This window comes from Camelina sativa, chromosome 1 (genome assembly GCF_000633955.1).
Source record: "Camelina sativa cultivar DH55 chromosome 1, Cs, whole genome shotgun sequence".
Lineage (NCBI taxonomy): Eukaryota > Viridiplantae > Streptophyta > Magnoliopsida > Brassicales > Brassicaceae > Camelina > Camelina sativa.
The window spans coordinates 13,307,485-13,319,228 of NC_025685.1; the positions used below are offsets into that span (position 1 = coordinate 13,307,485).

At 40.6% G+C, this 11,744-nt stretch overlaps 2 protein-coding genes across 6 annotated transcripts in view; one reads left to right on the forward strand and one right to left on the reverse strand.

Moving 5' to 3' along the window:
* Positions 1-481, forward strand: part of LOC104789585 (heat stress transcription factor C-1-like) — a 2,506-nt gene extending 2,025 nt beyond the window's left edge. The window contains exon 3 of one of the 2 annotated variants that reach the window (XM_010515257.2): positions 5-481. In XM_010515257.2, the coding sequence (XP_010513559.1) occupies positions 5-150 (146 nt within the window). In that variant the 3' untranslated portion in view covers positions 151-481. The remainder of the gene's footprint in view (positions 1-4) is intronic. The other variant, XM_010515265.2, reaches the window with a different exon arrangement.
* On the reverse strand, positions 8,458-11,744 carry LOC104789598 (protein CbxX, chromosomal-like). Of its 4 annotated transcripts, none has more exons than XM_010515284.2 (7): positions 11,420-11,744; positions 11,111-11,225; positions 10,607-10,705; positions 10,421-10,531; positions 10,025-10,328; positions 9,283-9,422; positions 8,458-9,202 (listed from the first exon to the last, which is right to left on the reverse strand). In XM_010515284.2, the coding sequence occupies exons 1-7, from the start codon at positions 11,557-11,559 to the stop codon at positions 8,666-8,668; spliced, it is 1,446 nt and encodes a 481-aa protein (XP_010513586.1). In that variant the 5' UTR covers positions 11,560-11,744; the 3' UTR covers positions 8,458-8,665. The 4 variants fall into 4 exon arrangements, with proteins under 4 accessions (XP_010513586.1, XP_010513581.1, XP_019083472.1 ...); XM_010515279.2 differs by lacking the exons at positions 10,025-10,328; positions 11,111-11,225; positions 11,420-11,744 and adding exons at positions 9,512-9,815; positions 9,908-9,966; positions 10,777-10,976 and having other exon boundaries at positions 8,470-9,202; positions 10,480-10,531; XM_019227927.1 differs by lacking the exon at positions 11,420-11,744 and having other exon boundaries at positions 8,470-9,202; positions 11,111-11,402.

The following is an 11,744-nucleotide window of genomic DNA, read 5'->3' on the forward strand; positions in this document are numbered from 1 at the left end:
GGAGGAGGAGGAGGAGGAGGAGGAGGAGGATGTGGGAGTATACAAGGAGAAGCAAGGTATAAAGAGACATCGACGTTTGGAGGAGTGGCAGAGTCAAATCCACCAACAACACCGCCTTATCCGTTTTCTCTGTTTCGAGGTGGCTTTTAGCTTTTAGCTTCACATGATATATGATCTTCTTTCTTATTATTATTATGGTTCTTTTATTTAATTTTTTGTTTCTTTTTGTTGTTGTTCTAATTATTTTGGTAAACGTATAACCAAGAAGAAAAATAAGGACAGAAAGATCGATATATAGTTGTTAAGGTTACGTGACAGGGGGAGATAGATAGAGTCAGTAGTCATCGATTATAGAAAGTTTGACAGTATATAATTTTCCAATTATATTTTGTTAAAGTTGATATGTTGACTTTGGTTTTAAGCATTTTCCATGATTTGTAATTTATTCCATACTTTTGTAATAAACAACATTTTTGATCTTCTTTGGTGTGTTTTTTTTTATGCTTTTTAATTTAAGTATTAAAGATATCTTCTCTTTTATAATAATAACAAAATATGTTTCACTTTTTTGCACTTTAGTTTCTTTTTGTAATATATTTTAATATTAAAAATTTAAATTTATCCAAATGGCTTTCACTTTTTGGCTAATACTTTGCAGTATATTAAATTTAATATTTTGTTTTAGTGATTAATTATAAGCACATGCATTCCCTTAATTGTATCCCATATAGAAGATAAAAAAAATCTATATCCAATGGCTTCGAAAACAAAACGGTGATGAAAATAGAAGGCTACTTTTATTTACCGGACTAAGTTGTATGTGGATTAATATTTAGGACCAAAGAGAGGAAACAATTTTTTTTCAGAAGTTTTTGGAGTGTTCGAATATGAACAATAAATAATAAGAGTTCGCAAAAAAGAAAATGACAAAGTTGAAGATATTGAACAATAGTTATAAGGAGAAGGAAAAGGCTTAAAAGCCACAATACAAGAGCCATGGAAGAAATTTTGAATCCTTTCATTGTGTGACAATGAGAGAATTTATTTAGAGTTAATCTGATTTTGGTTTAGAGAAATTCTATTAATAGTCACAATGAATTGAGGAGACATGTTTGGGAAGACCTAGCTTATGTATTGAAGAGTTATAAAGTTCACGTCGTTGAGTTGTTTCTCTAATACTACTTGGTGTTGATGTAAGAAATCGACAATATAAATAAAACAAGTTTTAATGGGGATGAATCAGAGCTGGTCATTTTATTAACGTAGAATTGAAGGTGAGAGTTTACGGAAAATATAATCAAAAATCTAAGCACAAATAATACGAAAATAATTGTTTTTTTCTCTCTGATTGCCAAGATTTCGGATCCCCAGCTCTGATAAAGACCTCTAGTATTTATAGTTGGCCAGTGACTTAGGGCTTTTTCTGTTTCTCTGTAAAATAGTGATTTTGCCCCTGCGACCAGATAGGCAGATCCAAGACTTTAGGCCCAAAACTCCTAAGATCTTCTGTTTGGGCTTCTGTAAATGTTGGGGGCAAAGCCAATATCCAACAATGGTCCCCCCAAGTCCGATGAGCGATGGCGTGCTTGAGCTCGTCTGGTACAGTTCCATGTCTCTAGATCCATCTTGCAAAATGAACAGAAGATTTTTGAGAGTTTGACGGCCTTCCGGACGGTGCCTGGATGAACAGTGCATTGCACATGTTTTTCGAGACATCCGGGAAATTCCGGGATGAATAATGCCTTCCGCACATTTTTCGAAACATCCGGGAGATTTCGGGATGAATAGTGTATTGTGCACGTTTTTCTAGGTCACTCGGGTTTTAAACGGGAGTTTTGCGTGTTTGCACGTTTCCCGAGGCGCGAGAAGTAGAGATGGCTCCAAAATTAGGGTTTTCCTTTTTACCTCGGTCAACGTGCTGGTCCCTCCATATATATATATATATATGTCTCCACAAGGTAATTTTCTTTCTCTCTCCCTTATCCTTTTACATTAGATTTTTTGTGGTTGTGTAAGGGCCATGGCTTCGCCGAGCACGCCCTCCGCCGAGGTCGTCTGCCGCCGTGATCTCTTCCCAACCATCGTGGGGTTCGGTCCATCTTCCGCCGCCTTGTTCTCTGTGGGAGATCGTTATCTCGCTGTGGCGAACTCGTGACATGCTTATGGGGTACTATCAAGAGTCTCGTGGAATGTTGGGGCAGATTGTGCGAGATGACGAGATGACAAGATGGCGTGGTGAGATGGTCTGGCGAGATGGATTGACGGGGATTTGTCCGTAAGGTGGTGTGCTCAAGGATTTGTCCTCGTTGTGAGTTTGAGGGCGCAGATCGAGAATGGCGAGGTCGTGCTCGTAGCGAGATTGAGGTCGAGTTGATTGCCTGCATTCGGAGCTTGCTGCGCTTGTTATTGCGAGAATGAGGTGGTGACGCGTTGGCGCGCTCGATACTTCTGCGTACAGGACCTTGGCGAGCTCAACACTTCTCCGTATGGAATCATTGGCAAGCTCAACACTTCTCCGTATGGACTCATTGGCGAGCTCAATACTTCTTCGTATGGAATCATTGGTTACCTCAATACCTCTCTGTATGGAATCATTAGCGAGCTCAACACTTCTCCATATAGACTCATTGGCGAGCTCAATACTTCTTCGTATGGAATCATTGGTGACCTCAATACCTCTCCGTATGGAATCATTGGCGAGCTCAACATATGTATACGATATTGCTGTGTATGATGTTGGCTTGGCTTGGCGAGATCAAGTTGGCGGGGTCACCATTTGATGAGATCACCGCTTGCGGAGAAATTACGAGCTCGTACGAGTCAAGACGTGCGCGTGTAGTAGGACGGTGGAGTGTTTTCAGACGTTGATTAACAGATGGATATTAATTCCCGAGGATAGGATCTGGAGCCATTCCCGGAGGCTGCTGATGGAGGCGCCGATGATGCTGCAAACGAGTGATATGTCCTCGTATTATTGTTTGTTGTTTTTGTTTTTGGATTTTTCTTTTTGTCATGCGAACTCGATTGCTGCATGAACTTGGTCATTCGTATTTTATTGATGATCTTCGCAACGGTTGATTATTGCTGATTTTTGTCGCACAAAATTATATTATTGCGAAATTACCCTCAAAATACATATGCGACGTTTTAATTGTTTACATGGCATATTTTGCAGTGCAGGACGTCTCATGGCTTATCCTGGATATGTTTTTCCCCGAAACGTCTTGAGTAGACAAGACGGACTTGTCGTACTGTTTTAGGTGAGGTTTGCGTGACCGGGTTACCCTGTGGGTGCTGCAATAATTATGTGTGTGCGAGTCAAGGTCTCGGCTTACTCACTCCGCTTTCTGCTACCTCATTGCGAGTCTGAGCTCGGCTTAAAATGTCCTACCGAAGTAAGGACAAGGATTATTTCAACATTGCACCCATGCGGAGTGCGTTTAAGATCGTACACCTGGCCAGGGCGACGATGTGCAAGCTAATCGTTAGCAAGGCAGTATTGCCTGAAAACTCATTCGGTGCGGCTTTTGCTTCCGGCTTATCCTGTGAGTACTTAGAGCTCGATATTGTCGAGCGTGTGATGATTTTTTTTTTTTTGGACTTGAGAGGTTCTCTTTGCACCAAATATGGCAGGTATTGCTCCTTCATGCGTGCTGGTGAATGTGCGGTGGTTTGCCAGCGGCGCTGGCTGGTGGGTGCGCGTACGATGTCGGCGTGATGGTATGGTAGTTGACGCGGAGGCAGCATGGCTCGTGTGACGATTTGTCGACTCTGATTCTTGTCCAGTCGGAGTGTTCGAGACTTGGCAAGGGCGAGATCATGGTTGTTCGGAATCTCGCCATTCTTCCAATTTAGAGAGGTCGGCTGGAATGCTGCCTGCTGAGCTTGGTGAGGCTTTATCCTCTCCGGTTACTGTGCGTTGCAGCGTGATGGTGCTTGCGATGTCAGCTTCAATACGGAGCGATGCTGGTGCCTTGGTCTAGCGTGTCGTTAATCCAAGCGTGGTGGTGTGTAGAGGTCAACAGCATATTGTTCTCTGTGGTGTGGTAGCATAATGGAGACGATGGCGAGGTGCCGCCGAGGGTGGTAGGAGAATCGTGGAGTCACGGAACGACGACGGGCAACGTACGATGGCATAATTGAGAATTTTCATCCTTATTGTTGTGGGCTCGAGAGGGCGAGATCAAGAGTGGGGAGATCGAGAGTGCGAGATCGAGCGCGAGTTGTGAAATCGAGAATGCGAGATCGAGAGTGGCGAGATCGTGACTGCGATATCGAGGGTTGAGAGCTCCAGCGAGAGTTGCGAGATTGAGGGTAGCGAGCTCGAGCGAGAGTTGCGAGGTTGAGACTTTTGCGTACGAGATCGTGGCGAGATTGAGACCTTTTCGTACGAGATCGTGGCGAGATCGAGACTTCTGCATACAAGATCGTGGCTAGATCGAGAGAATGGCGAGGTCGAGACTTTAGCGTACGAGATCGTGGCTAGATCGAGAGGATAGTGAGGTCGAGACTTTAGCGTACGAGATCGTGGCTAGATCGAGACTTTTTGCGTACAAGATCGTGAGATGCGAGCTCGAACGAGAGTTGCGAGATCGAGAGTGCGAGATCGTGAGTGGTATTTCAAGGTTTTTCGGCGATGCGGTCGCGAGGTGACGCAGCGGAAGTCAGCGCATGAATGCTTGTAATTTTAGGCGAGATGACTTGCTAGCATATTTGTTGGCGAGATGGCAAGATTGATGATGGCGTACGTGACATCGTTGTGGCGTGCTTGAGAGTTGACGAGGTCGCTGTTACTGGTTATGCTTGCGAGATCAAGATCGTATTCGGGAGTGGAGAATATCGATGATTGTTCGTTGATTGCATGTACGATGGTGTAAGATGGTTTGGGTGATGCGCGTACGCGCCTACGACTACGCGGTGTTCGGAGTGTCGTCAGCAGTTACACGATCAGGAGGGATAGCGCTGTTGGCTACGCCAATGGTCGGAGCGACGCGCGTAGCGCCTACGGCTTCGCGGATGGTTGGATTGACGCCAGCGGCTACATGAATAGGAGGGATAGCGCCGTTGCTTTTGCGATTTGTCGGAGCGACGCACGTAGCGCCTACGGCTTCGCGGTCAGTTGGATTGACGCCTTGGAGCTTGTTCGTCCTCGAACGGGTGCGCCCCCATATGGTCAGTCTAGGAGACGCGACGCGGGTCGCAGGAGAGCGTGGCGCGGAAGAGTCGACGCTTTCGTTACTTGAGAGATCAGTGTGAGATATGCTTCTGGTTTTCCGAAAACGCTTTTGTCTTCAAACTCTATTCGTGAAATGAAAGGATTCCGTCTGGCTCCACGGTGGGCGCCAAATTGTTGATGTAAGAAATTGACAATATAAATAAAACGAGTCTTAATGGGATGGATCGGAGCTGGTCCTTTTATTAACGTAGAATTGAAGGTGAGAGTTTACGAAAAATACAATCAAAGATCTAAGCGCAAATAATACGAAAATAATTGTTTTTTTCTCTCTGATTGCCAAGATTTTGGATCTCCATCTCTAACAAAGACCTCTAGTATTTATAGTGTGCCAGTGACCTAGGACTGTTTCTGTTTCTCTGTAAAATGATGACTTTGCCCCGGTGACCAGATAGGCCAGATCCAAGAGTTTAGGCCCAAAACTCTTAAGATCTTCTGTTTGGACTTTTGTAAATGTTGGTTTGGACTTTTGTAAATGTTGGGGCAAAGCCCATATCCAACACTTGGCAAAATTTTATTTGTTTATTTTGGAGAGATGGAATAAAATAGGAGACTTTTAACAGGGCTAAGTAGATGTATATATATGTGGTTAAATGTCTTTACTGAGCTATTTCGGATGAAAACGAGGAAAAAAATCATGTAAAAAACCATGTCAATGTTGAGCCTCACTATCTGAAAGGTAGTTTTCTCTCTAACCAAGCCATGTGAGGATGTCTCCTAAAATTTTAAACGTTGATCCATGATTTAACCTCACATGTCCATTAAATTGTATTATAGACAAAATCCATACCACTCGAGCAATGGGTATTGCGAACACAATTTACATATTTTAATTTTTGGACTATGTCAAAAATTCTCTACATCACCTCATCTAGTAGATGACATCTACTATGCCGGCATGAAAGACGGTTTAACCTGACTATGTTTTCATTCACTGATTCTAGGTCAAACAATCTTATAAGAAAACTTGTGTTATCTCATAGAATAATGGAGATGTGGAGTGGACCATAATTCTAAGACATTACTTATCTTTGAGTTATTTGACTTTTTCTCATTTGACACTTGTTCAAAACATATGAATTGGATTGTTTATAGACTAGATTATTGTACCCACATGCCCAAAGCTGACTAGTAAACATTGCAAATGTATTTGCCGTGGTTATGGCGACACTAGTCGGGTGGTAAAACAAGTCAACGAGGCACCCACTCAGATTCAAACGCACCCCCAACCCAACACGACGCTCCACCACTCTCACTGTCATCTAAAAATGATTTCATGTATTGTTAAGTTTTGAGACGTGACAGTTAGCCACGGGACTTTGGTCGGCCCAAAACGTTTCGAACACTCATTGGGTTAGTGAGTGTCTTAAACAACGATTGATCTTAATTGGACCACCTGATGTAACACACTAGGACGCGTGTCGGTAGCAGATAGTGGCAAAATCTCTTGTAGATGTGCTGATCCCACACTTTGATTGTCGGCTCTACATTACGCACACATCATGCAAAAGTAACTATCGCATTTTTTTTGTAGTTCTTGACTAATTGATTAGCTCCGGTAATATACTTTTTATTTGGGTTAAAATGATATTTTTGAAGTTGTAAAGAATTTATTAAAGTTTCCTAACCCTTCATCATTTTTTAAAAACAATTATTTATATACTAGTTTCTTTACATGTCTAATCTAGTATGGTTGATTTTGAATGTTAAAAAATTGTTTGTCATATACTTATAATTTCATCATTTGTAGACACCTACTAATAAAAAATTATATGTGGTGTAATTTTGATTTTTTCTATTTATTTATTATTAACATTCTATACTTTCCTTTGAAGTTGTTTGCGAAATATTTCTCCAACTTAACAGATCAATAATTAACATGCATCATTTTTTAATAATGTTTTTTTTTACTGAATTGAATATATACTGAACGGTCCTGTTTTTCAACTATCTATTAGAAAACATAGGAGTCCTTAGTATTTTAATTTATTCTATTAATTAGCTAACAAAATAAACTATTGGTTATGGATTAGCTAACCTCAAATTAGTAATTAGTATTGTATTTCTTGTCCATATCGAAGGTGTAACACTCGACAGAAATGGAAATATATGCTTAAAAAAGGCAAAGAGAGAATAGTTGAAAGTTGACAAAGGGCGTATAGCCATCTCTTGCCGATTGGAGGAGGTCACTGTCTCTTAGGATCTAGCGAATCAAGGACCATGCTTTTGATGCTATAAATTGCTGTTTTATTCAAGCCATGTATAATTTTGGATTTTTTATAATGCACCTAACATGTGGTTAGTGATTGACCCACGTCCTTTTAATTTAAATCTACATACTTAATTGGTAGAATATTTTTTGTATTAGGATATTGGGTTTCTTCTTAGACAATAAAGTAGTGCATCTTAATGTTGATGTGTGTTAGATTTTGATTGGGTTAGAGGTTTTAATTCTAAACCAATCAATCTTGGTTGTCCTCTTAAAAGGTGCTTTTTATATAAAAACAAGCTTATGGGGGCTATGGGTTCAGGGGCGGAGGCAATGACCCTGATGAAATTTCATAATCAGTTGATCTTTTTCTTAAAATATTGTTGATTAATATGATGATTAACTTTTGTCAAAGTAGTGGACATTTATCTTTTAAGTATAAAGTGTCTCGTGACATACGTTTGAGTTCTTGCAGTTGATGATTTTGTAGTATTTTCAGACATACGTTTGATGATTTTGTAGTATTTTCGACCTCTTGAGTTCTTGCAGTTGATCTTAAATTCTGAATGCATGAAGGGTTTCGGTGGGCAACAGAGACTCTAGTGCGAACAAGAGGTTCTAGAAAAAGTGAGTCGTAGTAGTTATTGATAATAGTGAGTGTATCGAGTCCAAACATGTATGATTACATGCAATTACATAGTGGTAACTACTTGTAAGGTTCGTATAATTCTCACTCAAAACTCTTAAAAAGATAAGTTAAAGGAACGAATTTAGATCCAAGTAAACGGATAATTTGTGCTCAACTGAAATGCAGTGGCCTAGGCCATATTGTTTCAAAACACCTCCGAACTAAAAAAAACTACACTCACTATTTTCGACTTAGCATGTTCTCCAAAGAACGCAGAGCAATGGTACTTACTACTTAGTTTGGTACCCCCAACACCTTTGCATGTAATCGTTGGTATCATATCTAACAAGTAATGCATTCTTATGAAAGAAAATAAATAGATACATATTTCACGAAAAATTTAAGAAAAGTGAAAGAAAAAAAGGACAAAATATAGCAATATTGTTATACAACAACACAAATAGAGCGAGCGATCAGACTACGGATGTTGAAATCTCTCCTCCTACAAGAGCTTGAGGGGGACAAAACATAAAAGAATAGGATGTAAAGAATTGAATCAATACAGTTGTAAATACTAATCAAATTATACAGAGATTCACTGCGAGAAAACACGAAGTCCGGCCTCTAGATCCTCCAAATTGATTGTACAAATCTCTTCAGTGTCAACACACTCAAAGCTAAGTCGGAGATCAAGATTCTCCCTCGCGTTAACAAGTAGCGTGTCCACCAATCCTCCGTTCATCTCCTTCCTCTGCTTCTCCGTAGTTTCCCTCTCTATCAGTGATGCTATCTCCTGCAGGGTGCACGACTCATGCAATCTGAAACTATAGAACAGTGTGTCCTCTCCCTGGTTGTTCATCTTGATGTGTAGTATCTGTGCCAGTTCTTTGGCACTGAAGTCGCTGAAATTGAAAAACTTTGTGACCCTTCTGCAAAACCCTTCGTTTGATGCGATCACACGCTTCATTGGCTCGCTGTATCCGGCGAATATCACCACGATTTTCCCTGTGTCCATGACCGACATGATTTCTTCCAGAGCTTCTAGACCGTAGTCCTTGTCGTCCGCCTTTTGCATCGGGATCAACCGGTATGCTTCATCCACAAACAGAATCCCTCCCTCAGCTTCTTGGATCTGTCCAGAAATTGAAAGCATTTAGATTCTTGAAACCAAACCCACAAGTGAAATTAGAATAATATGAACAGTGTTTTCACCTTTCTCCTGGTCTTTGGTCCTGTATGGCCAACAAACTCACCAACCAAGTCTGTACGCTGCACTTCTGTTACCTTATCAGTTGGTAAAATCCCAACCGTGTTAAGCAACTTCCCCAGAACTCGAGCTACCATGGTTTTACCTGTTATTTGGATCAACAAAAGCAGTCATGTATTGGTTTGTTTTTAAAGACAGCGAAGCATAATCATTAATCATTTTATTTCCTTTCACCTGTTCCAGGGTTTCCAAGAAATGCCATATGGGGAGGTCTTCTAGTTCCAATGTTAAGCCCAAGAGCCCTTCTCCTCTCATCTAGAAGCATTCCTTTTGCCCATTTCCTCAGTTGTGTCTTCAGCTCACTTAACCCAACAATATTAGATAACTCATCCTCAAGCAGATCCATCTTGGCTTTAGTCTTACCACATTGCTCAAGCGCACTTCTTTTCCTCTGCTCTTGGAGAAACCACCGCAGTAATTCCCTTAACTTCTCACTACCTTGCCCTTTAGGTAAATGGTCCAAAGGAGTCATCCCTTCCTGGAAATGCAAAATCCCAACAGCTATCACAAAACTAAAACCACAATTTACGAAAAACAAAAGAACCAATAATAATCTCAGAAAAATCATACATTATCTTTGGCACTGCAATCTGCGTTATTGTCGAGCAGTGTCTTAACAGTAGAGATATCTTTCGAAGTAANTAAAGACAGCGAAGCATAATCATTAATCATTTTATTTCCTTTCACCTGTTCCAGGGTTTCCAAGAAATGCCATATGGGGAGGTCTTCTAGTTCCAATGTTAAGCCCAAGAGCCCTTCTCCTCTCATCTAGAAGCATTCCTTTTGCCCATTTCCTCAGTTGTGTCTTCAGCTCACTTAATCCAACAATATTAGATAACTCATCCTCAAGTAGATCCATCTTGGCTTTAGTCTTACCACATTGCTCAAGCGCACTTCTTTTCCTCTGTTCTTGGAGAAACCACCGCAGTAATTCCCTTAACTTCTCACTACCTTGCCCTTTAGGTAAATGGTCCAAAGGAGTCATCCCTTCCTGGAAATGCAAAATCCCAACAGCTATCACAAAACTAAAACCACAATTTACGAAAAACAAAAGAACCAATAATAATCTCAGAAAAATCATACATTATCTTTGGCACTGCAATCTGCGTTATTGTCGAGCAGTGTCTTAACAGTAGAGATATCTTTCGAAGTAATTGAGTACCATACCGCAAGGTGCAATGGTGTCATACCGTTCTGCATAAAATATCCAAACCAAATCAGTCCAAGCTAAATCAATCAAGTAGAACAGAGAGAGGGAGAGAAAATTACACTGGCTTTAGCTTCAATAAAAGCACCACTCTCAAGGAGTAGCTTAGCAGCTTCATTACAACCATTCTTGGCTGCCATGTGCAATGGAGTCTCACCATACTGAAAGAACAACATTGATTAAAACTGCAAAATCAAAAACCTTCAAGAAAACAAAAGAACAAAAGACTTACGGTATTCATAGCTTCCAACTCAACTTTATCAGATCCAGTCCAAGCAAGAAGATACTTAACTATATCAACATTACCATTACCAGCAGAAACATGAAGTGGCGTATGATACATCTGCAAAATTCCCAAAATCAAACAAAAGGAAAAAAACACGATTTTTGATTCATGGGCATACGATTTCACCAGATTCGAATGCAAATTCACCACCAAAACTTCAAATTCATTCNACCATTCTTGGCTGCCATGTGCAATGGAGTCTCACCATACTGAAAGAACAACATTGATTAAAACTGCAAAATCAAAAACCTTCAAGAAAACAAAAGAACAAAAGACTTACGGTATTCATAGCTTCCAACTCAACTTTATCAGATCCAGTCCAAGCAAGAAGATACTTAACTATATCAACATTACCATTACCAGCAGAAACATGAAGTGGCGTATGATACATCTGCAAAATTCCCAAAAATCAAACAAAAAAAAAAAAACAAGATTTTTGATTCATGGGCATACGATTTCTCCAGATTCAAATGCAAATTCAAATTCATTCACTAGTCTAAATCGATCCGGTACCGAACCAAACACATATCGAAATCGGAGTTTTTAAGTAACAGATTTGGAATTCAGCAAAAGAAAGTGGGGGGGGGGGGGGNTGCGTTCATTGAGAAGAGAAGTGTTGTCTTTAAGAAGCCTCTGCAAAGCGATAAGATCGCCGGAAAGAGCACAATCGTGAATTGTGGTGGGTCTAGCTGATCTCAGCCGTTGTCCACCACCGCCTTGTCGATTCATTTCTTCTTCTTCTTCTTCAATCCCTCCAACCAACAACAACAACAACTAAAAATCTAAAATCTTTCCCCACACCCAAACCAAATCTAACCTTTTTCTTTCTCAGAGGATTTTGCGGAGAATCAGAAGAATAGATTATGAGAAGAAATGAGTGTACCTCCGCGTCTTCCTCTTTCCTCACTAAGTCC